At 41.5% G+C, this 24,623-nt stretch overlaps 1 protein-coding gene across 1 annotated transcript; it reads right to left on the reverse strand.

Annotated features, from left to right (window-relative positions):
- LOC129854312 (CTD small phosphatase-like protein 2-B) lies at positions 1–22,303 on the reverse strand. Its single transcript, XM_055921212.1, has 13 exons — positions 22,055–22,303; positions 13,423–13,613; positions 8,575–8,695; positions 8,245–8,409; positions 7,739–7,972; positions 7,525–7,618; positions 4,647–4,758; positions 4,130–4,216; positions 3,864–3,926; positions 3,665–3,744; positions 3,276–3,402; positions 3,032–3,127; positions 1–2,793 (listed from the first exon to the last, which is right to left on the reverse strand). Exons 2-13 carry the CDS (start codon positions 13,588–13,590, stop codon positions 2,728–2,730), a joined length of 1,413 nt encoding a protein of 470 aa, XP_055777187.1. The 5' UTR covers positions 13,591–13,613; positions 22,055–22,303; the 3' UTR covers positions 1–2,727.
- Between the last annotated feature and the right edge of the window lie 2,320 nt (positions 22,304–24,623).

Genomic DNA, 24,623 nt, shown 5'->3' on the forward strand with positions numbered 1-24,623 from the left:
TAACTTGAAAACTTTGTTCAATGCATTTTGGTATGTACATTTTACAACATGGCTAACAAAGATGTCATTTTAAGCATTTAAAAATACATTTTAAATACACCTTAATGGAAATTGAAAAAGTTAATTAACACAGTTGTTCTTTTCTGCAGAAAAAGTGCCAAGATCAAAATTTAATTCAGGACTTTCCCACATAACAAGATTCTCTACATACATGCTAGGTTTCTAACAGTTCAGTGACACTGTCCTAACTAAACATACAGATCTTTGTAAGAAAAACACTCCATCTGATGTAAAGTTAAATCTTAATGAATACATTTAAAAAGTAGATGACATGCCTTTTGAAATAAAAAATAAGATTTTCCTTTAAGGATTTTCTTTTAATGCAAAGCTGCATGTATTGTACAATAACAGGTATAATTCACATAAAAATGAACTGGATGTACATGTCAAATAGCCCATCCTTTAACAATTACAAAGTAAGCTCTCCCTTGATAGAAAAGTGCCAGGCCCCCTTTAAGGAGCAGGTTCATCCTCCTAGGGCCAACTCTCAACCAACCGCTAAAGTGGGTATGGATAGGGTTGCATATTTGAAAATGCTATAGAATAGGGTGTTCATTATTTATATATATGTTCTATAATGGTGAAAAAAATGTTACTCATTGTGCACCGTTCAAAGCAGAAGAAATCTAACAAGTTGATAGATCCTTTGGATCATGGACTTTTGATTTGTTCATTTTCCCCCCACATTTTGGGATCAAGTGTGGAAAAATAATTACATTCATAGTCTGGAAATATTGAACGTCGCCAAAAAACAATGTGCCCTGTAATAGACGAGTTACACTAGGTCAGTTCAGTTTTATAGGGCGATGATTTCCAGAAAGGCAATGAGAGAGTAGGCTAAAAGGACTGGTAGAATACAGAGTTTTTACCCTCAGTCTTTCAGATGTTTGGCAAGATGACATGCATGATTAGCTGGGATAGGGCAGTTGGAGTCACCTAACAACTTTGTTCGCAGGACACAATTCAATTTCGAACAACAAAAAAAAACTGCGCAACTAACAAACGGACCAGAATTTCCTTTCCGATTTGAGTGTTTTGATCTTAGAGGCTTGATTGTCTCCGACTTATAAACACTTCCAACAAGTTTTTTTTTTAAATGACATGGGTGGCGACGTTTGATCATGTTAGGAAGGAGATTTGTATGGCACCATATACATGACCAGCTAATTTAAAAGTCCATAATATCAACAAAAGGGCCAAATGGACATGGAAGGGTAACCGTTTTGGGTATAATTTTGTCTTACGCTATCTGTCATCAATAAAGTGTCTATGATCTGGGATCTGGTTAGTCCACATAAAATAACATAAGTATTAGGTACAATATCTGACAATGCATCATGGTATATTTTTATACAACTCTCCTGGGCAGAGACAGTCAGACATTCATAACAAAAGGTCCTCCAATAACGATGCTTCTTTCTACTGCATTTAAAAGAAAGGCTTTAAAGCCGTATAATAAAACCAATTCCTAAAACAAAAAAAACTACTAGAGGCAGGTTGGGTTTATACCACAGTGATGAGGCTTGCTGTTTATATGCTGGTGGTGCTACACATTGGGCTGTTTCAGGACCATCCATATGCCCCCAGTAACAGACAGGGGTGAGATGCTGACAGAGCCAATCTACATTAGTTATAATTCAATACTAGACATATCCATAAAAATAAAACCTTGGTTGAGTAAAAATACATTGAAATATATGAATGACAAATAAAAATGTTACTATAAAATAAAAAGTCAGTAACACTTCACTTGAGAAGTGGGGGACATTTAGTCACAAACAATGAACTGTCCATTGATGCAAATTTCTTGAAAGTTATACTAATTGATAGATTTTTGGCAAAGTGTCCTATTAATTCAAACAAAGCCAACTATTGTTTAAACAGAAGTACACATTATACAGGAAGTTCTGAATTCGTTCAATTTGATTTGACATATCATGGGGATATCCTACCATATCATCATCAATATTATTTCCCAATCAACAGCCTTGGAGAACACCTACATAAAACATAGCCAGAAAAAAAGCAAACAATACAACATTGTGAAATGGGGTAAAAGAACACATTGCGGTTACAATGAGTGTCTACAACAACAAAAAGAAATGCAGCTAGAGGAATGCATAATGAGATCCTATAGGCTACAGGTAAAACGTTTATAAAATCCCAAGATGGAAAGAAAAAGATGGGCTATGTACCCATACACACTTTACTGGCCATTCCTGTTAAAAATTGGTCTAAAGCCAATGAGTGTCACTGTCAACAGTCCCATGAAAGCACCAAAGGGAGCAAGAATAATCCTCTTCTCTGTCAGCTAACACATTCAGTCCAACCAGACAGACAGCACCTTGGCCCCTCCGATAGGAAGCAAGGAGAAAGAAACTGCTACTGAAAAAAAGCCAGTCAAAAGGAGGAGCCTTCTTGATCTTGCCCACAGTAATGTGATCTAAACATGTGGCTTTATAAATTATTTTTTAACCAGATGTTGCTGCAAAAAAATTGAGACTTTGCACTTTGTTGTTATCGATGCAAAAAAACTGTGGGGTAAAAATAGAGAAAAAGTGAAACCTTCAACAGTAATGGCAATGTTACAATCCAAGAGGGCTTTTTATATGTCTGTGTTGGTTTATTCAATCATTCGTTATTTCTTCTGTCCGTCTATTCCAGGGATCAGTCTGGGGGAAGAAGCTCGTGCAGACGAAACCGTTCTCGAACATGTGGCCTCACATCCTCGTTCTGGAGCACAGGAGACAGACTATATTAGTACCACAGTGATATGAACATAAACCAATGATTTAAAGAGATGATTTCATTTTCATTTTGTAAAAGACATTGGTAGCAGGCTACTAAAAATTACTGTTGGGGGCATTGCAAAGCACATGTCAATGACAGCTCAAGCATGTATGGCTTAGAAATAAACAAAATATTACTATCCAATCATGAGTAAAACATGTCAAATGTAGCTTGTATGTACCAGCTCAACAAGCTTCTCCAAGAACGGGACAAGCTTCAGGAGTTCGTTGTCATTTTTGTCCATGAACCAGCTCTCAATGGGAATCCCATTGGAAAGCTGTAGGGATATAGGAAGGTATACTCTATTGGATTGTACAACAATAGCATATATAAAATCTGTGAATATAATTTAAAACGTGAACAGTAGGCTTAATTACACTGTGCTAGGTGGGGTTACATACGTCACTTGGGGCTGAAAGGCTCACCTGATATGCAAAGGCTTGAGGTGAATTGTCAATGATGACGGTCTTGGACAGGTCTCTTCCAAGGATGTTCAGGTCCTTGATGTAGTTCCCTTGTACACAGACACAATGCTCACGAAATAACCTGTGTCTAGGATTAGTGGAGAGGAGGAAAATCAATCAATTGTTAAGTCTACAGGTCTGTTTATGAATTCAGTCAAACCACAATGTTGACAACTGAACAGCACACAGCACGTGCCCCATTGCCCAGTCCCAAAACCACAATCAACCTCATCCAAACAGAGAGCGCTATAAATGCATGTCAAAGTTAAGGCGTGGTATTCTATTACAAAAACACAGCTGATACTTCCAATGCATCTAAATTAAGGGGTAGAAAGAAACATTTAACTTACCTAACCAACTGTTTCTTGGGATCCAAGATGTTGAGCAACTTGTCTGCATAAACCTTCTTAGAGGCAGTGAAGAGAATGATCTAACGAGGAAAAGACGACAACTGAATACGTTTCTCACTATAGAGTAGCTTAATGCAAGTAACCGTACTCTTTCCATAAACTGTTACAATTAAATAGGAGAAAGGGAAGCCCAGTTTACCTCATAGATTTGAGACATGCGCTCCAGGAACTCTCTGAAGAACGGCCTTAAACGCACATACACCTGCACACAAGCAAAGTACCAGTTATTTGTACAAAGTATTCAGAGGCCTCTGTTTCTCCTAGAAACTGATTCTGTCACCCACTTTCACCTGTGGCAGTCTACAAAAAACAGCTTTAGCACCCTCTGGTGGAAAAGTAAAATGCTTAATTATTTCCCATTTAAAATAGAAACACCTCAATGTCAGATCAAGGACTTCTGTATACCTGGTAAATTACATCTTGAAACAGGACCGGGAAGGTAAGTGCTGCATCGTCCAGCTCATTCAAGCTACAGTGCACCAATGTCTCATCCTGGTAGGAATCACAAAAGTAGTTGTAAGTTACAAACCACCATAACAATGCCCTTTAAGTGGATGTACTATTTACAGTAAAAGCCTATTTATGCTTGATCCGAAAATGTGGTAGTAGGCTCCATACGGAGGGTGTGACAATTGCGGTGCCTCCGGAGGCACGCAGAGGCCAAATTGAGCCTCCCAAATTTTGTAACAACGCGGAGGGCTCCGTATAGCTTCGCATTGACATGATTGGTTGACGGCAGGTGGGGGCGGTCCGTCCTGTATAAACAAACTCACTTCCTTTACAAAAGCAATACTCAACAGCTCTGAGCTGCTCCGGGAAGCGCAAGAAGTATGAATGCCCTGACATCTACAGAGGCCGTATCACTGTAAAAACTGCACGGCCTATGCAGATGTCGGATTGAAGTGCACCATTTATCACTCACCAGGTCGAGGACTAGGGAGAACTCTGGTGTACTGCGGGTCTTTAGTGGGAGAGCAGGCTTCCTGGTCAGCTGTTCCTCTGTCAGTGGAGGTACATGCTTGATGAAGAAATACCTGGACAAAATCAAATCGTTCAAAGTTAAATACAGGACTTAATGAAATCAGGAGGGGAAAAAATATATGAAACTACACTGAACAAAAATAAAACGCAACATGTAAAGTGTTGGTCCCATGTTTCATGAGCTGAAATAAAAGATTGCAGAAATGTCCCATGATCACAAAAAGCTTAATACTCAAGTTGTGCACAAATTTGTTCACATCCTTGTTAGTGAGCATTTCTTCTTTGTCAAGATAATCCATCCACCTGATAGGTGTGGCAATTTTAAGCAGCATGATCATTACAGGTGCCCCTTGTGCTGGGGACAATAAAATGTGCAGTTTTGGGCCTCCTGAGTGGCGCAGTGGTCTAAGGCACTGCATTGCAGTGCTAGCTGTGCCACTAGAGATCCTGGTTCAAGTCCAGGCTCTGTCTCAGCCGAACGCGACCGCGAGACCCAATTGGCCCAGCATCATCCGGGTTATCGGAGGGTTTGGCCGGCACGCTCTAGCGACTCCTGTGGCTGACACGGTCGCCGGGTGTATGGTGTTTCCTCCGACACATTGGTGCGGGTTAAGCGGTCATTGTGTCAAGAAGCAGTGTGGCTTGGCTGGGTTTAGGAGGACGCACGGCTCTCGACCTTCGCCTCTCCCGAGTCCGTACTCGTTGCAGTGATGAGACAAGACTAACTACCAATTGGATATCATGAAATTGGGGAGGAAAAAAAGGGGCAAAAGTTGGCATGCTACTAGAGCTGTTGCTAGATAATTTCATGTTCATTTCTCTACCATAAACTACCTCCAACATCGTTTTAGAGAATTTGGCAGTACGTCCAACCAGCCTCAACAGCAGACCACGTGTATGGCGTTGTGTGGGCAAGCGGTTTGCTGACATTGTCCTTAGTAAACAACACACAAATGCATTTTATTAACGGGAATTTGAATGCACTTTGTTTTTAAATTACTTAACTGACTTTATTTTACTAGGCAGTTAAGAACAAATTCTTATTTACTATGACGGCAACCCCGGCCAACGCTGAGCCAATTGTGTGCCTCCCAATCACGGGCGGATGTGATACAGCCTGCATTTGGAAAGTATTCAGACCCCTTGACTTTCCCACATTACGTTACAGCCTTATTCTAAAATGGATTACATTATCACGTTTACATAAGTAAGTATTCAGACCCTTTACTCAGTACTTTGTTGAAACACCTTTGGCAGCGATTACAGCTTTGGGTCTTCTTGGGTATGACGCTATAAGCTTGACACACTTGTATTTGGGGAGTTTCTCCCATTCTTCTCTGCAGATCCTCAAGCTTTGTCAGGTTGGAGGGGGAGTGTCGCTGCACAGCCATTTTCAGGTCTCTCCAGAGATGGTCTATCGGGTTCAAGTCTGGGCTCTGCCTGGGCCACTCAAGGACATTCAGAGACTCATCCTGTAGTCACTCCTGCGCTGTCTTGACTGTGTGCTTATGGTCGTTGTCCTGTTGGTAGGTGAACCTTCATCCCAGTCTGAAGTCCTGAGCGCTCTGGAGCAAGGATCTCTGTACTGTGCTCTGTTCATCTATCCTGCCTAGTCTCCCAGTCCCTGCCGCTGAAAAGCATCCCCACAGAATGTTGCCACCACCATGCTACAACGTAGGGATGGTGCCAGGTTTCCTCCAGACGTGACGCTTGGCCAAAGAGTTCAATCTTGGTTTCATCAGACCAGAGAATCTTGTTTCGAATGGTCAGAATCCTTTAGGTGCCTTTTGTCAAACTCCAAGCGGGATGTCATGTGCCTTTTACTGAAGAGTGGCTTCCGCCTGGTCACTCTATGATGAAGGCCTGATTGGTGGAGTGCTGCAGAGATTGGACAACCTTCCAGAATTACAACCATCGCCACAGAGGAAATCTGGAGCTCTGTCAGAGTGATCAATGGAAACAGGACGCACCGGAGCTCAATTTTCAGTCCCATAGAAAAGTGTCTGAATACTTATGTAAATAAGGTATGTTGTTTTTAATAAATTTGCAAAAATATCTAAACACCTGCTTTTGCTTTGTCATTAAATGGGGTAGTATGTGTAGATTGATGAGGAAAATGTTTTGTTTAACCCATTTTACAATCAGGCTGTAAAGTAACAAAATGTGGAAAAGGTGAAGGGGTCTGAATACTTTCCGAATGCACTGTAGATACCGTGACAAGTTCCTGAGGCCCTTTGTCGTGCCATTCATCCGCTGCCATTATCTCATGTTTCAGCATAATTCACAGCCCCATGTCGCAAGGATCTGTACACAACTCCTGGAAGCTAAGACCCCGTTCTTCCATGGCCTGCTTCCTCACCCATTGAGCATGTTAAGGATGCTCTGGATTGACACGCATGACAGCATGTTCCAGTTCCCGCCAACATCCAGTAACTTTGCACAGTCATTGAAGAGGAGTGGGACAACATTCCACAGGCCACAAACAGCCTGATCAACTCTATGCAAGGTAGATGTGTTGCATGAGGCAAATAGTGATCAACGCCCCTACTTTTTTTGGGGCATCTGTGACCAACAGTTGCATGTCTGTATTCCCAGTCATGTGATATCCATAGATTAGTGCCTAATGCACTGATTTCAATTGACTTATTTCCTTATATGAACTGTAACTCTTTGAACATATTGAATATAGAGTTCATATTTTTGTTAGTATATTTTCCTTTTTTTTGTATTCACAAGATAAAAATGTATTCTAAACATCCGTATTCTGGCCTTAACTAAGACTGGAATATTTTGCTTAGAGGGAGCAGATTTGTACTTACGGATCAAAGACCTCCCAGTCCTCCTCGTATGTCCCCTCTGCAGGGGCTGTGGGCTGTGCCACCACATAGCCTCCTTCTGGAGTGGCGCCTGGGGCTGAGATGATAGGAAGGAGGAGACCAAGAGAAATGGGAAGGAGAGAGTGAAGTGAGAATGATCCCTGTCCATAATAACATGGACTCTATACCAAGAAGACATTTCTTTATCTCCAGCTACCTGTGAGAGCAGGCATGTCTGTGACGACCTCCTCTTCCTCGACAGGCACTTCTGGAGGATGTGGAGCCCGCAATGGTGGCAGCATGTCGCTGGGGTAAAGGGGCATAGTTGTACACACTTCCTCTGTGGAGGTGGCAGTGCAGGTGGGGGTCTCCTCCACAGTCTCCATGTCCAGCTGCTTGACGATCTCCTCAGCCTCCAACGCCTGGTCTGGGGAGTCCGAACCTGACGTGCCTGAAAATTACATTAGATTACTATATTATATGTATACTACTTAATACCGTAGTTCTGCAGGGAAGTTAGATTTGACCACAATATAAAAATTACAACATAACAAATGAGCGTCGTACAAGGTAGATTGAAGACAGAGGTAATATAGTAGGCCCATTACCAGTGCATGGAGTAGAGACAAACATGGAACAATTTAGGATAATCTAACATATTTTAAGTCAAGTTTCTGCAGAGTACTTGGCACTCTTCGACCTAGCATCATTTTGGGGTATTACCATTTTTATTTGCTGGTGAGAAGAAGTTGAAGACTGGAGAGAAGATGGTTCCCAAGAGTGTAGTTCTAGGCGGACTGGTCAAAGTCTCTGCCGCCTCCTCCAGTTTCCCATTGGGCTTCACAGGCTTACTACTGGTGTCATGGTTCGTGTCATGGTTTGTCGCTTCTGTGGTTTAGGGTGAGGAGCAGGTAAGGACAACATGATACGTCGCTTTATCAAGACATGCAAACTCCTATAAAAGGCCTGTTGGTGTGCAAGGTATGATTACTGAATAGGATAAGGTTTTGTTCCCATCTTTCAATTAATCCTCCAATCCCTTTCCAAACTCACCCCCGTTGACCCTGGAGATTGTCCTCCTGGGGGCATCGCCACCTTGTGGTGTGGAAGAGATCAGGTTGTCGTCGACGTCACAGGTGAGCCGTGTCTTCTTTGCTGGTTTCTCCTGCTCTACCTGAGGTAGAAACACAACTCTCATATCAGAACAGATGGGAGGAGCGTTTAACTGTAGAATAAACCCCCCAAAATCTCTTACAGTATTCCCAACATTTAATTTTGAATAAACCCACTAGCAGAAGGCCCAAGGAATTCTGACTCGTATCTGGTTGGATGGACAAAGCACTTGTAGTACAGGCAAACCAAAGTCAACAAAATGTGTTGTGCAAAAAGTGCCTCAGAGTTGTGGCGACAACAAGAGGCAACACAACAAAAGCATTCAGTCATTTGAAGAACCATCCCCTACTTCACGACGATTGCATGGTGAAGAAAAACGCACCCGACAGAAATTACACTCCTTAGTAAAGACAGCAAAGATAAGTTGTGTATGTATGGTACATGTTCTTTATGTGCTCTTGAATAAAAATGAATGTAAAATAAAAAATAAATAAAAAAAGCTCCCAACAGCTGCAAAGCCCCTCAGCTAGACTCCTACGTTAAACAGGAATTGACAAGTGTAACGCCCCACAAAAAAACAATCAACAGACATCACCCAGAGGCTATCACCCAGCCAAAGACATTTCACATTTACAGTCAGCAAAGCTTAAAGAGGATAAACAAGCTGGACAGGATACAAGACTACGTCACTCAAGTCACCATACCAACGCTGTATAACAAAATTAAGGGACAAGTTGAAACAGAGCTCACATGATTATTACGCGACTACAACATAGGCCTGTCTTTGGTCTAATACGGGTATCCCAAAATGGGTGCAATGCGTCAGGGGGACGGCAAATAAAAATGCGATTCAAATTTTTATTTTATTTTTCTCTTCACATTTTCAAACAGGGGGCTATATATTTGGGTGATGATTTTTCTCACCTGAATGATCTGAATCTGGGATTACAGGGACTCTCCGCAACTATACCAATGTGCGGGACAAAATTGAGGCTTTGATTAAGAAGTTGGAGCTCTTCTCTGTCTGCATTAACAAGGAAAACAGGTCTTTCCATCATTGTATAATTTTTTATGCTCAAATGAACTCAAGCTTACAGACAATGCCAAATGTGATATAGCACCTGAGTGAGATGGGTGTGCAATTACTTTCCCAAAACGGACAACACAAACAACTGGATTCATTATCCCTTTCATGCTAACTCCAGTCCACTTACCGATATCTGAACAAGAGTCTCATCGAAATTGCAACAAGAATTTTTTATTTATTTAATCAGAAGCCATTGCCAGATTTTTGGATTGGGCTGCGCTCAGAGTATCCTGCCTTGGCAAATCCCGCTGTTAAGACACTGATGCCCTTTGCAACCACGTACCTATGTGAGTGGATTCTCGGCCCTCACTAGCATGAAAACGAAATACAAGCACAGACTGTGTGGAAAATGATTTAAGACTGAGAATCTCTCCAATACAACCCAACATTGCAGAGTTCTGTGCATCCTTTCAAACACACCCTTCTCATTAACCTGTGGTAAGTTATTCACCATTCTCAAAGAACAAATAAGGTTTTATATATAAGATTTTTAAATAAAGAGCAAAATTGTTTATTATTATTTGCTCCCTGATCCTAAAAGAGCTCTGTCACTTCCCACGAGCCGGATTGTGACAAACTCACACTCATTCTTATGTTTAATAAATCTATAGTGTGTGTATGGCAGGCTAACAATGATGGCAAAGTTTGAGAGTGCGCTGACCCTGGTGCTAGAGGGGTTAGGCAGCTGGAGGTTGAATGTTTGAAGGGGTACAGGCCTATAAAAGTTTGGGAACCACTAGTACAGTACAACACGGGGATGGGAATTGACAGGGACCTCACAATGCGATATTATCACTCTACTTAGGTGCCGATACGATATGTATTGCGATCGACACTGATCTTATTGCGATTTAATGTTCCAAACATAATGCTTACCAAATGTATGCTGCAGAGGGATAATAGAGCCATGAGAAAATGAGTTGAGCAGTCACAGAAATAAAAGTGCTGAAAAAAGAAAATGGGCTCCCTATTTAAAAAGATGGCGAACAAGCTATGAAGGGAAATACTGGAGTTTTGGTGCAAGTACAGCCAACTAGAGCAAAAATAATATTGTGTTAGTCAAAACAATATGATATAGCGGTTAGAGGTTAGAGCGTTGGGCCAGTAACCGAAAGGTTGCTAGATCGAATCCCTGAGCTGACAAGGTAAAAATCTGTCGTTTTGCCCCTGAACAAGGCAGTCATTGAAAATAAGAATTTGTTCTTAACTTCTCTAGGGTAGGGGGCATCATTTGTAATTTTGGATGAAAAGCATGCTCAAATTAAACTGCCAGCTACTCATCCCCAGAAGAGATGCATATTATTAGTAGATTTGGATAGAAAAGACTGAAGTTTCTAAAACTGTTTGAATCATGTCTGGGAGTATAACAGAACTTATTTAGCAGGCGAAACCCAGAGGACAAACCATTCAGATTTTTGTTGTTGTTGTCACTCTTTTCAATGGATTTTCATTGGGAATCCAGATTTCTAAGGGACCTTCTTGCAGTTCCTACCGCTTCCACTGGATGTGAACAGTCTTTAGAAATTGGTTGAGGTTATTCCTTTGTGTAATGAAGAAGTACGGCCATCTTGAACGAGGGTCACTCGAAGTGTCCTGCTGGTTAGAGGCGCGTGACCAGAAAGCTAGCTACAGTTTGTTTTAATCCTGTTTGAACACAGATTATCCCGTCTTCAATTGTATCGATGATTTATGTTAAAAAATACCTAAAGGTGTATTACAAAAGTAGTTTGAAATGTTTTGGCAAAGTTTACAGGTAACCTTTGAGATATTTTGTAGTCACGTTTCACAAGATGGAACCAGTGTTTTTCTGGATCAAACGCACCAAATAAAATTGACATTTTGGATATATATAGACGGAATTAAATCGGACAAAAGGACCATTTGTGATGTTTATGGGACATATTGTAGTGCCAACAACAGAAGCTCGTCAAAGGCAAGAATTATATTTTTTATTTCTGCGTTTTGCGTCGCGCCTGCAGGGTTGAAATACGCTTCTCTCGCTTTGTTTACTATGGTGCTATCCTCAGATAATAGCATCGTTTGCTTTCGCCGAAAAGCCGATTTGAATTCCGACATGTTGGCTGGATTCACAACCAGTGTAGCCTTAATTTGGTATCTTTCATGTGTGATTTAATGAAAGTTAGATTTTTATAGTAATTTATTTGAATTTGGCGCTCTGCATTTTCTCTGGCCTTTGGCCAAGCGAGACAGTCCCGCCTAAACTCAGATTTTTGGATATAAATATGAACTTTACCAAACAAAACATACATGCATTGTGTAACATGAAGTCCTATGAGTGTCATCTGAAGAAAATCAAAGGTTAGTGATTAATTTTATCTCTATTTCTGCTTTTTGTTACTCCTCTCTTTGGCTGGAAAAATGGCTGTCTTTTTCTGTGGCTTGGCTCTGACCTAACAATCGTTTGGTGTGCTTTCGTCGTAAAACCTTTTTGAAATCAGACACTGTGGCTGGATTTACAACAAGTGTATCTTTAAAATGGTGTAAAATACTTGTATGTTTGAGGAATTTAAATTATGGGATTTCTGTTTTGAATTTGGCGCCCTGCAGTTTCACTGGCTGTTGACGAGGTGGGACGCTACCGTCCCACATACCCTAATGAGGTTAATTGAACAACATGCTACGCTTAAAGCACACTATATTTCAAGGATCATCAACTAGATTCAGCCACAGTGGATGGTCAGGGGGCAAGAACATAATTACAAATAATTTGTAGACTGCAAATTAACCATAAGAAGCTCAAAAAATATAATATTTGACTAAAACATAATTTCAAACTTGGTTTACATTTGTATATGATCACATCTCTATTATGGGTGGGAATACTTGGGAAAAATATGTCCTAAATTAAAATCACTTGGAGCTGATTTCCTGGTATTTTTAGTCTATGTTCAACAATGAAAATTGTAATTTTATAGGGCTCAAACGAACACCTGCAAGCCAAATCCGACTCGCCAGTTAAAGAACCATGCTATATTTGATGATCATGTTAAATTAGGATTACTACACATTAACAAACCTAAGTATAACAATGTTTGAAAACATTAGCTTAATTTGGTTTTTGTATTCAGTTAGCACAGTAAGTATTAACTCATCTCATTTTAGAAGTGATGTTTTCTACCCGGACACGTGTTTTAAACATGCCTGATGGAATTACCACATTTTCACCCAAAATCACAATTGCAATATCTGGCCCCCCAAAAATTTAAATTAAGATTTTTTCCCCAAATTGTGCAGCACCACTACCTACCATCCTTCTACAATCTCTAGAGCCACTGCTAAAATTGGAGCACTGCTGGAGTTCGAAGACAAGCAGCTGCATTCCACCATGCATTTCTAGGGAAACACGACACTGGGTACTAAAACAGACTTTACTTATTAAATCTGGATAGGGGCTAAATAAAGGTCTAGTTGAGGGGGGGGGGGGGGGGGGGGGTGTAAAAAGGTGCTGCTTACATAACACATTGCTAAAATGTTAAACTAGGAACATGTAACTTTAGTGATCAAACAGCTGTAGAACGTTGGAGGGGGAAATGTTACTTAGACGCAGACACTCAAATCCATCCCAGAGATGGCACCCTATTCACTATATAGTGCACTACTTTTGACCAAATCTCATAGGGCTCTGGTCAAAAGTAGTGTACTATATTAGGGAATAGGATGCCATTTCAGAGACAGCTTACCTTCACAGCATTGCCTCTGATTAATTTCTTAATGGTGGACAGCAGGCCTCTCCCGCCACCTGTCGGCGTGCACTCCTCCACTTCTGAATGCCTCCGCTTGGTCCGGGATGTGCGGGGCGCATGGGCAGGGCTCGACTGCTGAGATGCCTTCCGCATTCTCAGCCTCATTGTTTTAAGAGCCACATGTAAGACTGGAGGACAGACAGGGCAAAGCGGGTTGATGGGCAAAAGCAGACAAATGGGGGGAGATTGGGTAGGAAGAGAGGGGGAAAAAAACAGTTTGTTAGTGTAAGACCTGATTTTCGCCCTCTTCATACAGTCACATGATATACAGCCTAACAGCTAAAAAGGAGCGGACAAGCTGGTGATTTGAAAACCCTCAGTGAACAAAAAACAGCAGCAGAAAAAGTGCTGCTGCTGCCGCCGCCGCCGCCAACATCTGGTTGCATTCAAGACACCATTTCCTCTGCATCACAGTACATCATCGCTGCCTCAGTGAGCCAAAGACCGATCACACGACCATTGAGTACTCAAGACTACTTCAGTGAATGTGTTGATCTAACAACTGACCAAACTGATGGGACAAATTGATCAAAAAGTATGAGGACATTAGAGATAAGATGGACCTATTGTTTCCATTAACGAACAAAAACATGCATAGGGAAAATGACTTACTGTAAGTAACCACAGCGCTCTTCTCTCAAGGAGCAAACCCCCCCACCCCCGTGCTTACTTTCACATGCTGACCAAACTAGTTCTGCACGTTCGCATGTTGATTTTGTCCGTCAACACCAGACGGGTTCAATATCAAAACAACCTATATTAAATTTGGGGACAGGTCGAAACACGCATGAAACATTCATGGACATTTAGCTAGCTTGCAGTCCTGGGAGATAAACAGTGGGTTATTTTACCTGAAATGCATATGGTATTTTTTTGCTGGATCTTGGTAGAATTTTGGCACATTTTGAGTCACAAAATCATGACATGTCCAGGACTTATCAGGCACCATGCCAGACAGTGGTCACATACAGCCCTCTCTATCCACCACTCCCATTGCACTGCAGAGAAACCCACTGCTTCACTACATGTGCATTACATTACCATGGCGCCTGGCCTAAACAGTGAACACACTTTCTCAACAGATCCTAATATAATAAAGTCCATTTACTTCTGAGATGAACCTTGGAATGTGAACACACCATCCCTTTTTCAGTCACTAATGTAAAGTTTCCATCCCTCGTCAAAACGTGTGAAGGACAATTTAATTTTAATACCCAAATGAAATTAGCAGCTGATTACAGGGTGGGGATTCGGGGAACGTATGTGCCTACAACATGTCCATAGATACAAGACAAGTAGCCAGACTTATTTAATACATGCCACAGGGACGATTATTTCCAAATTAACCCTAGAGTCTTAACAGCTATTGCTTCGTCACGGTGATGTTGAACTAGCATGACGGGGATGTTATGTGGTACTATTGATGTAATATGACAGCATTCGAGTCCTTGTAATGACTGCAAGCCCCATGAGCAACGCAATACCGCAATGGAGGGGAGCAAAGGTTAGCAACAAGTTAGAGATTAAAAATAGCTTCAAATCTAGAGGCATTTTTTTTATATATATATTTTGCCTAGACAATAATATAGCCAATTAAATAAGATAATTTATGAATGAACGACCGACCTAGCTCTCCGTTAGGCTAAGCCAGGCATAAAACAAGGCCCGCGGACCAAAACCAGCCAGTGAAGCATTTCTAACCAGAAGGCGCACTGATTTGTGATGTCTATTAATTTTGGCCCGCTTCCATACCGCCCATGATACGCTGCACCACAAGTCACAGAAAGCACTGCCAACATGCTGCACGCTAAACAGCAGTGCATTGCCACACACACGCCTGCATGCTGTATCACATCACTAATGGCACTGACCAAATCTACCGGACCAAAAGTTTAAAAGGTGTTGTAACCTTTTAAACTTTCAGTCCGGTAGATTTGGTCAGTAGCATTAGTGATGTGAAACAACGGCTTAATGTCCATGCCAAGTTTCCATTCCAACTGAGTATTGCAGTTGCCTACAGAAAATGTAATTTGTTGTCATAATTTTAAGAAATGGATTCACACGCAGGAATAAATGACCACTGAAGGACAATAGGGCACACATGCGAGTATAAATTAGGCAACAGTTGAGTCCTCTGCTTTATGAAATTACACTTGCATCTGAATTCAACGTGAATTGCTCTGCTTTCGTGTGTCCTGTTACAGCGCGCAGCAATGTCCTCCTAGGCCACAAACATTTTTTGCAGTCTGGCTTCGATTTTAAGCGTAACAATTAATAGCCGAAAAGCTAAACCTTTCAATAAAACACATTGCAAAGGAGAAACGTAGGCCTATGAGAACATTTGAGCAGTAGCCTAGTAGGCTAACCTAGTTACATTTTTGTAATTTGGAGTTATTAAATACTTTGACTACGGTCGCAGCATATTTTGCTCATCTGCCAGCAGCAAAGGCTTGACAAATACTATTTAATCTCTTGTTTTAATATGTAACATTTTTATATACAGCATCCTATGTGCATAAGTGGGTTGCAGTTGTATGCACGTTTTTTATAAAAACAAACAATAGGCTAGGTCTGGCCCGCGAATGTTGTTTTTCCCCCAATATGGCCCATGTGCTGATTGAGTTTGACATCCCCGGGCTAAACCATCCAAGGAGCCAGCAGATACGGCACGCCTCAATTTTGCCTGCAGAACTCGGCATGTATGTAAGAGCCAATGAACACGAATCACACACATACAGTTCCTCTAGTCACAGCATGCCTATTTTTTACCATCTCAAAGCATGACTCATTCACAGCTTCCAACAAACCAAGGATGCAGCCAGCAGCAACAGAAACACCATACTGGGGAAGAGGATTTCCTTTTTTCTCTTTCTTTATTTAAACAAAAAATGAGATCTATGGATATATAACACACATCAAATCAAGTAAGGTTGCGGATAAAGCTATATTTCAGAAAAATATAGTAGACTATCCATTTTCACTGCCCCCATACTTCTGAAATTACAGCCAGCTGTTACACACGCTACAAAGAAAATGACATGTATAGTAGCTAGATGCTAGCTATTTGCACATACACACAAGTGAGTTCTAAAACACAAAAAAAATTGTTTGAAGCGGTGTGAGAACCATTGAAATGGCCTCATGCACACATAGCTCAGTGGTGTGACAACAATGCAAGTTGTTAAAAATCTAACAGGGTATTACCTCATTTTATCGTGGCTCAGTTTACCCTACTGCAAGGTTACTCAACTAAATTCTTACAGGGGCCAGATTTGAACAGGGTAATTTATATTATAATCTTATAAAGCACTTTCATTCAAATTAAATGTTGCTAGAAGTTCCATTTGAGTGCTTTAAGACCAGCCCAATTCAGTGCATCAAATGGTTTTACATAATGGAACATTTGAACTTAACACACCTGCATCACATTAATTAATTTCTACATGCATCGCTTCATCTTGTTTTTATTTACACATAGGAAACCTTTTATGCATGGTATATCTCAGTTGATCAGCATCAAATTCTGTCCCATTTTCATTCATAGTTCTGTCTACTTTTGTTTTTACACAGAAACATATCTCATTTGACTAGCTTTTGCGGAGCAGTCTCTCTCCCACCTCATCAGTAGAGAACGGGTGCCTATAAACTGCACCACCTCTGTGGGTATTTTTATGAGTTTGCTTTCAGTTTATCTAAAAACTCTTGACATCACGGGAGTGATCTGTACTGTTGACCGAACATAGTTGTGCAGCGTAGGGAAATGGAAGGTTTTGTTTGAGCTTAAAAATCAGGAGAAAATTAGAAAACATTTAGAAATTTGTTTTATACTTCCCCTGTAGTCCCAGATTAATGTTAATTCAATTGATTGAAGATGCCACAAAAACAAAACGTCATACGAGCACCTCAAGCATTTGCTAGATATTTGTTGGCTTTCTCGTGGCGGCAATCACTGAAAAAAAGCAACCATCTCGTCCCTAAGCTCTCATAGGCTGCTCTCGAGAGGATTATTACCCTTGCGTAGCCACCAAACAATACGTAAAAGTAGATAATGATGTCCAGCAGACCACAAAACAAGCGGTGTTGCAGGCTAGGCTGTTGATCGGATAAGGTTTATGATAGCTGTGAGTTAAACACTGTGGACTGAGTTAAGCACAAAGCACGCTCTGGTGTAGTGATCTCATCTGTGGCGAAAGAGCCGATAGGCGGGCGGGCGGGCACCCGTTAGCAGCTCGGATTGGCTGTAACTGGTATGTTGGATGATATTAATTGAAAACATAGTATGAAAATGCTGTGGCTGCTTCTTGTTGACAATACATTTTATTAAATGAGCACCTTACGAATTGCATATGCACTAAAAACCCTTGATTTGACAAGTAGCAACAAATCACTCACACAGAATCTGTGAATAATGTGTATATCACTGATAAAAGACAATTTGTTGAAGACAGCCAGCTACATTTTTGCCATTGAAGTGTATAGGCAACACTCATATCGATTACACGTTGAAATCAATTGAACTGGGGCAAAACATTTGGGTTGTAAGCACTATTAAAACACAAATTATACAAAGACCACTTGGTATAATCTATATATGAATGGTTAGATGAGAAATTGTAGAAGGCCTCCATCTATATTTTGGAATGGCGGATGTTGATTTCGGGAGGCTGCCATCACAGAAAAGGACCAACACCTTTTCTGTTAACTTCAACAAATCATAACCCGGCATATGATATCAATAGTGACAACAGTTGGCTGCAATTTAAGTGGATGGTGTCCCTACCATCAATGTGGCTTTAAAGCATCTCAAAAAAGCCAGCAGCACCAGCCGAGCCCGATCATGGGCTTCATTGAGGTCAACCAGGTAAGTGAAAGAGTTATGCTAACATTATCTAGCTATAACGGATTTAGCTCACGTCTTCCATCTAAATAACTCTGAAAACTAACCAACACGTCTGCCAGCAGTTGGTAGCGAACTGCTGACGCTGTCAAACTATAGGTACATGCCAACGGGAAAAAGGAGTTCACTTACTATATAGAGCAAGTTTAAGATGTTTGTGGGGGCTGAGCGTTACGGTAATTCGGACATTGTGTAACTCCAGGGGAGTTTTCTATACAGCCTGGACAGTGAAATGAATTTAAGTCGGCCGATAGATCTGATCGTATTTCAGAGAAGCCCGTGTTGTTTTCTTTGGAAGGGCCGATGGTAGATTTTGCTTAATAAGAACTTTTATTTTATCTTAGGATCAACATTGTCAGTTACTTCTTGTTGAAGAAGCAGCTGCTAACATTTGCTTGCTATAGCTACAGTTGAAGTCGGAAGTTTACATACATCTAGATTGGAGTCATTAAAACAAATTTCAGCCATTCCACAAATTTCTTGTTAACAAACTATAGTTTTGGTAAGTCGGTTAGGACAACTACTTTGTGCATGACAAGTAATTTTTCCAACAATTGTTTACAGAGATTATTTCACTGTATCACAATTTCAGTGGGTCAGAAGTTTACATACACTAAGTTGACTGTGCCTTTAAACAGCTTGGAAAATTCCAGAAAATTATGTCATGGCTTTAGAAGCTTCTGATAGGCTAATTGACATAATTTGAGTCACTTGGAGGTGTACCTGTGGATGTATTTAAGGCCTACCTTCAAACTCAGTGCCTCTTCGCTTGACATCATGGGAAAATCTAAAGACACCAGCAAATTCTGACATATCACATTCTTAAAATAAAATGGTGATCCAAACTGACCTAAAACATGGATTTTTTTTACTAGGATTAAATGTCAGGAATTGTGAAAAACTGAGTATAACTGTATTTGGCTAAGGTGTATGTAAACTTCCAACTTCAGCTGTAGCCATCCTCTTCCTTCATATCTGAATGAATGTGGCCATTTCTAGCAAGTAAAATAAGTGATATCGCTTTTGCTTGTGTACGTCAATAACATAGCTACGTTTGTCACTGGTGTGGGCTAGTAAATATCCTAAACCTAGCCATCTACTGTAGAATGCAAGCTAAAACCGGGGAGGAGAGTATTCACTTGCTTTATAATGTACACACAAATACATATTTCCACATAGCTGATGAATTTACATTTTTGTTCTATAAAGAATTGTGTCAATATGGTGTGAATATTGTAGAAAATTCCTCAGTCGTTTTCCATATTAAAAAAGTGGAAGTGCCACTTACAGCTCACCATTTACAGTAGGCTACAGGAAATATGTTTCTCTACCATGTACAGTAGGCTACAGGAAATATGTTCCCCCACCATGTACAGTAGGTTACAGGCAATAGGTTCCCCCACCAAGTGAATCATAGAAAAGTCGATCTTGCATTGGGGGCTTTCCTTATATGCGGGGATCATGAACTGTAAACTAACAAAGATATTTTAGACTTAAAACTCATGTATATTTAACCTCCACGGGATCGGTGCCGCCCAGGACGTTTGAGTTAACGTGCGCTAATGTGATTAGCATGATGTTGCAAGTAACAAGAACATTTCCCAGATCAAACATGCCTTATATGGGCAGAAAGCTTAAATTCTTGTTAATCTAACAGCACTGTCCAATTTACAGTAGCTATTACATTGGGGGGGGGGGGGGTTGTTTTGTTTGAGGAGTGCACAACAAAAAATGTATCATGGCAACTGTTTGATACATTCACCTCTGAAGGTAACTAATATACTTACATTAAGTTATCCTGCTCTGATTTGTCATCCTGAGGGTCCCAAAAATAAAATGTAGCAGTTTTGCTTGATCAAATCAATTTAGGTTCTACATTTTGAACCCTTGCTGTGCCTGCCTGCCACCCCCCAAAAATGTGAAAAAAGGTGTCAGATCCTTAAAACGTTTTACGCAGTAAGACGAGAGGGTGTGGTATATGTCCAATATACCATAGCTATGGACTGTTCTTAAGCACGACGCAACACGGAGTACCTGGATACAGCCCTTAGCAGTGGTATATTTGCCATGTACCACAAACCTGAAGTGCCTTATTGTTATTATAAACTGGTTACAACATAATTAGAACAGTACAAATACATGCTTTGTCATGTCCGTAGTATACGGTCTGATACCACAGCTGGAACCATTATATACTACTATAAAGAAATTCTAAACTGTGTGGTTCGAGCCCTGAATGCTGAAAGCCATGGTTTTTCAGACCTTATAGCACAGTTATGACAAAATATGTATTTTTACTGGTCTAATTACATTGGTAACCCATTTATAATAGCAATAAGGCACCCCAGGGGTTTGTGAAATATGGTCAATATACAGCAGCTAAGGTCCTTGTCACAGCCTTCAACGGTGCTTCTTGCCTAAGAACAGCCCTTACATGTGGTATATTGGCCATATACCACCCACCCTCGGGCCTTACTGCTTAAATATACAGCACCAACTACATACATATCTGTTATTAAGGTCCATTATCTGCTACCTGGACTTAAATTGTGGGCTCTAGAAAGAGTTCCCATAGTGACTGCAGCAGCCCATTCATTCGCCCTCACTACTAATTGTTTGGTGGTGGGGGTGCATCGTTCCATAACATGTGGAAAGTATGGTTTGATGAAGGGATGGTCAATCAAAATGAGTGGAAAGTGGGAACACCACGCACACTTAATTGAAATAGCTAGTTAGCTAACTAGACAGTCTTCTGGCAAGTTAATCGAATTGTCACTGTTCAAAATGTTTCTGACTCCTTCGTGTAATGGGCCAATGCTGGTTGCAATTCAAAAGAAAACATGGAAAGCTAATTATCAACTAACTTGTTCTATGTCCATGGACGGGAAGCCCTAACCAGGCTTGTATACACAGTGGGCGGGAAATTAAAGCTTGCTACCCACCACTCGTGTCCAGGTAGAAGGCCGTAAAAGCAGGACACCAATAGTAACTAACTAGCTAAACATCACGCGAGTTCGCAAGCTGCTAACAAGTAACAAACATCGTTCGAAAACAGCGCGCGAGGTTAGTTCACGTTAACTAGCCGTGACGGCTAACTCGCAAAAAACACAGTACCTAGATAACTAGCTACTGTACCTGCCATTTCTCACTGTCCATTTTCAACTGAGAAATGTTAGCGGTTTAGCTATACGGTTAGCTGTTAGAACATCTAGCTAACGAAATTAAACTTAAGTTGCGAGAGGCTGGACAAGCAATATTTTAGCCCCTTCTGTCCAAAGACAAATTTGACTAGCTAGCTAGTTGCTAACGTTAACTAACATTAGCAAAACTTAATTAGCTAGCACTACCTAAACTTTGCTAGCTGGTTAGCTACCTAGCTTGGCAACATGGATCTAGTCAATTAGCTGTTTTAGGCAAGTTAATCAAGACTGATGTAAATGTACAAGAATTCAAAACAAAATGTACAAAACCATTGAGTAATTTTCCGCAGCAAAATGGTTACATGTTAGCAAACCAGGAGGCCGAGATTTTATCAAGACAGAGGGTCAAGTTGGCTGGCTAGCTACTGTACGTTAGATTGCTGTTGTCCATGCCTTGGGGGCGAGAAAGGAAAATATTTATTTGTACGTCACTCACACATGCTGAAAGACGCTTGAAATAATCCCTACTTACTTTACAGTACTCCACAGTATCTCGAAAACGAGTTGACTGATCAAGCACTGCTGGCTGCCACGGTGCGGACAGCAGCTGCTTCTTCTTCTTTTCTTCTTGTTTCCTCTCTGCTTTGCTGTTTTTATGAACCGTCTAGTAGCTGATACTGCGATGTGCACCCAGACGCCATTTCCCGCCTCCTCACCCACACTCTCGATGCAGATACCCGGATGACAGAGGACCGCTTGAGCCAGAGGCGTCAATGAGGTGGTTCGTTTATCTGGCCCGGGTACCCCGGTGAGAAGAGTTTGAATCAAATCAAACTTTATTTGCCACATGCACCGAATACAACAAGTGTAGACTTTACCGTGAAATGCTTACTTACAAGCCCGTAACCAACAGTGCAGTTCAAGAAGAAGAACATATTTACGAAGTAGGCTAACATAAAAAGTAATAATAAAAAGTAACACAATAAGAATAACTAGGCTATATACAAGGGGCACCGGTACCAAGTCAATTGAGGTAATCTGTACATGTAGGTGGGGGCGAAGTGACTATGCCATAGGTAACAAACAGCGAGTAGCAGCAGTGTAGGGGGGGATATAATTTTTCAGCAGTCTAATGGCTTGGGGGTAGAAGCCGTTGAGGAGGCTGTTGGTCCTAGACTTGGCGCTCCGGTACCGCTTGCCGTAACTTGGGTGACTAGAGTCTGGCAAAGGTCACTTCGGGTGAAGTGATTGCCTTCATGGTGGAACCGGGCTGTTTCCGGGCGTGAGTCAGGTGCCCGGCTCTGGCGGACAGCGAAATCGGTTCAAAACAAACGTCAGTTATAAATCAGTTTTTGTGTTTTCACATTCAACAGTGATTGCTTTGGATAAAACCCTTTACCTGCCTTCCCAATGAAAACCTAGTTTGAAAATTCATTTATTTTATGGAAGAGATGTATGTTTCTGGACGATGCACCATGCTGACATGACCAAACAGCGCAGATTACTGTTTGATTTGAGATGGGCGCTCCTCCCTCCCCGCTTTCACCCGATGACGTGCCGGGCCATCTGCCGGTTCAACACGGGCCAGCGTAATATAACTCATTTTCCCCTTTGCTTTGGCACATGAACTCACAACCCTTTAATTTGAAAAACAGTACAGCCCCGGAGATACTCTGACAGTACATACCGTTACCTGGTCCTGAATCCCCCGAGCACCCATAAGTGTGGTTCCTCTCGAGGTTTCTTCCTTCACGGGTATTTTGTAGATTTTTTTCTCCATACAGCTTGTTGGTTTTTACTTGCAATTGCTTGATATTTGGGGGTCTTCTATGCAGACTAATAACGAGCTTTGATTAAAATGTAATTGATTAATTGAAAATACTATAAATGTTACAGTGGCTTTATGGCCATTTGAACTGAATCAAAATAATCTGGTGATGTGGATTTGATTACAACAGAGAGGCTTCTGGTAGCACTAACAAACTCAGCAAAAAAAGAAACGTCCTCACTGTTAACTGCATTTATTTTCAGCAAACATAACGTGTAAATATTTATATTAACATAAGATTCAACAACTGAGACAAACTGAACAAGTTCCACAGACATGTGACTAACAGAAATGTAATAATGCGTCCCTGAACAAATGAGGGGTCAATATCAAAAGTAACAGTTATTATCTGGTGTGGTCACCAGCTGCATTAAGTACTGCAGTGCATCTCCTCATGTACTGCACCAGATTTGCCAGTTCTTGCTGTGAGTTGATACTCCCCTCTTCCACCAAGGCACCTGCAAGTTCCCAGACATTTCTAGGGGGAATGGCCCTAGCCCTCATCCTGCGATCCAGCAGGTCCCAGATGTGCTCAATGGGATTGAGATCAGGGCTCTTCGCTGGCCAAGGCAGAACACTGACATTCCTGTCTTGCAGGAAATCACACACAGAACAAACAGTATGGTGGCATTGTCATGCTGGAGGGTCATGTCAGGATGAGCCTGCAGGAAGGGTACCACGAGAGAGGAGGATGTCTTCCCTGTTATGCACAGCGTTGAGATTGCCTGCAATGACAAGCTCAGTCCGATGATGCTGTGACACACCGCCCCAGACCATGACGGACCCTCCACCTCCAAATCGATCCCGCTCCAGAGTACAGGCCTCAGTGTAACGCTCATTCCTTCTACGATAAACTCAAATCCGACCATCACCCCTGGTAAGACAAAACCGCGACTCGTCAGTGAAGAGCACTTTTGCCAGTCCTGTCTGGTCCAGCGACGGTGGGTTTGTGGGTCTGGTGAGGACCTGCCTTACAACAGGCCTTCAAGCCCCCAGTTCAGCCTCTCTCAGCCTATTGCAGACAGTCAGTACTGATGGAGAGATGCGTTCCTGGTGTAACTTGGGCAGTTGTTGTTGCCATCCTGTACCTGTCCAGCAGGTGTGATGTTTGGATGTACCGATCCTGTGCAGGTGTTGTTACACGTGGTCTGCCACTGTGAGGGCGATCAGCTGTCCGTCCTGTCTCCCTGTAGCACTGTCTTAGGCGTTTCACAGTACAAACATTGCCATTTATTGCCCTGGCTACATCTGCAGTCCTCATGCCTCCTTGCAG

Source organism: Salvelinus fontinalis, chromosome 4, assembly GCF_029448725.1.
Source record: "Salvelinus fontinalis isolate EN_2023a chromosome 4, ASM2944872v1, whole genome shotgun sequence".
NCBI classification, from domain to species: domain Eukaryota; kingdom Metazoa; phylum Chordata; class Actinopteri; order Salmoniformes; family Salmonidae; genus Salvelinus; species Salvelinus fontinalis.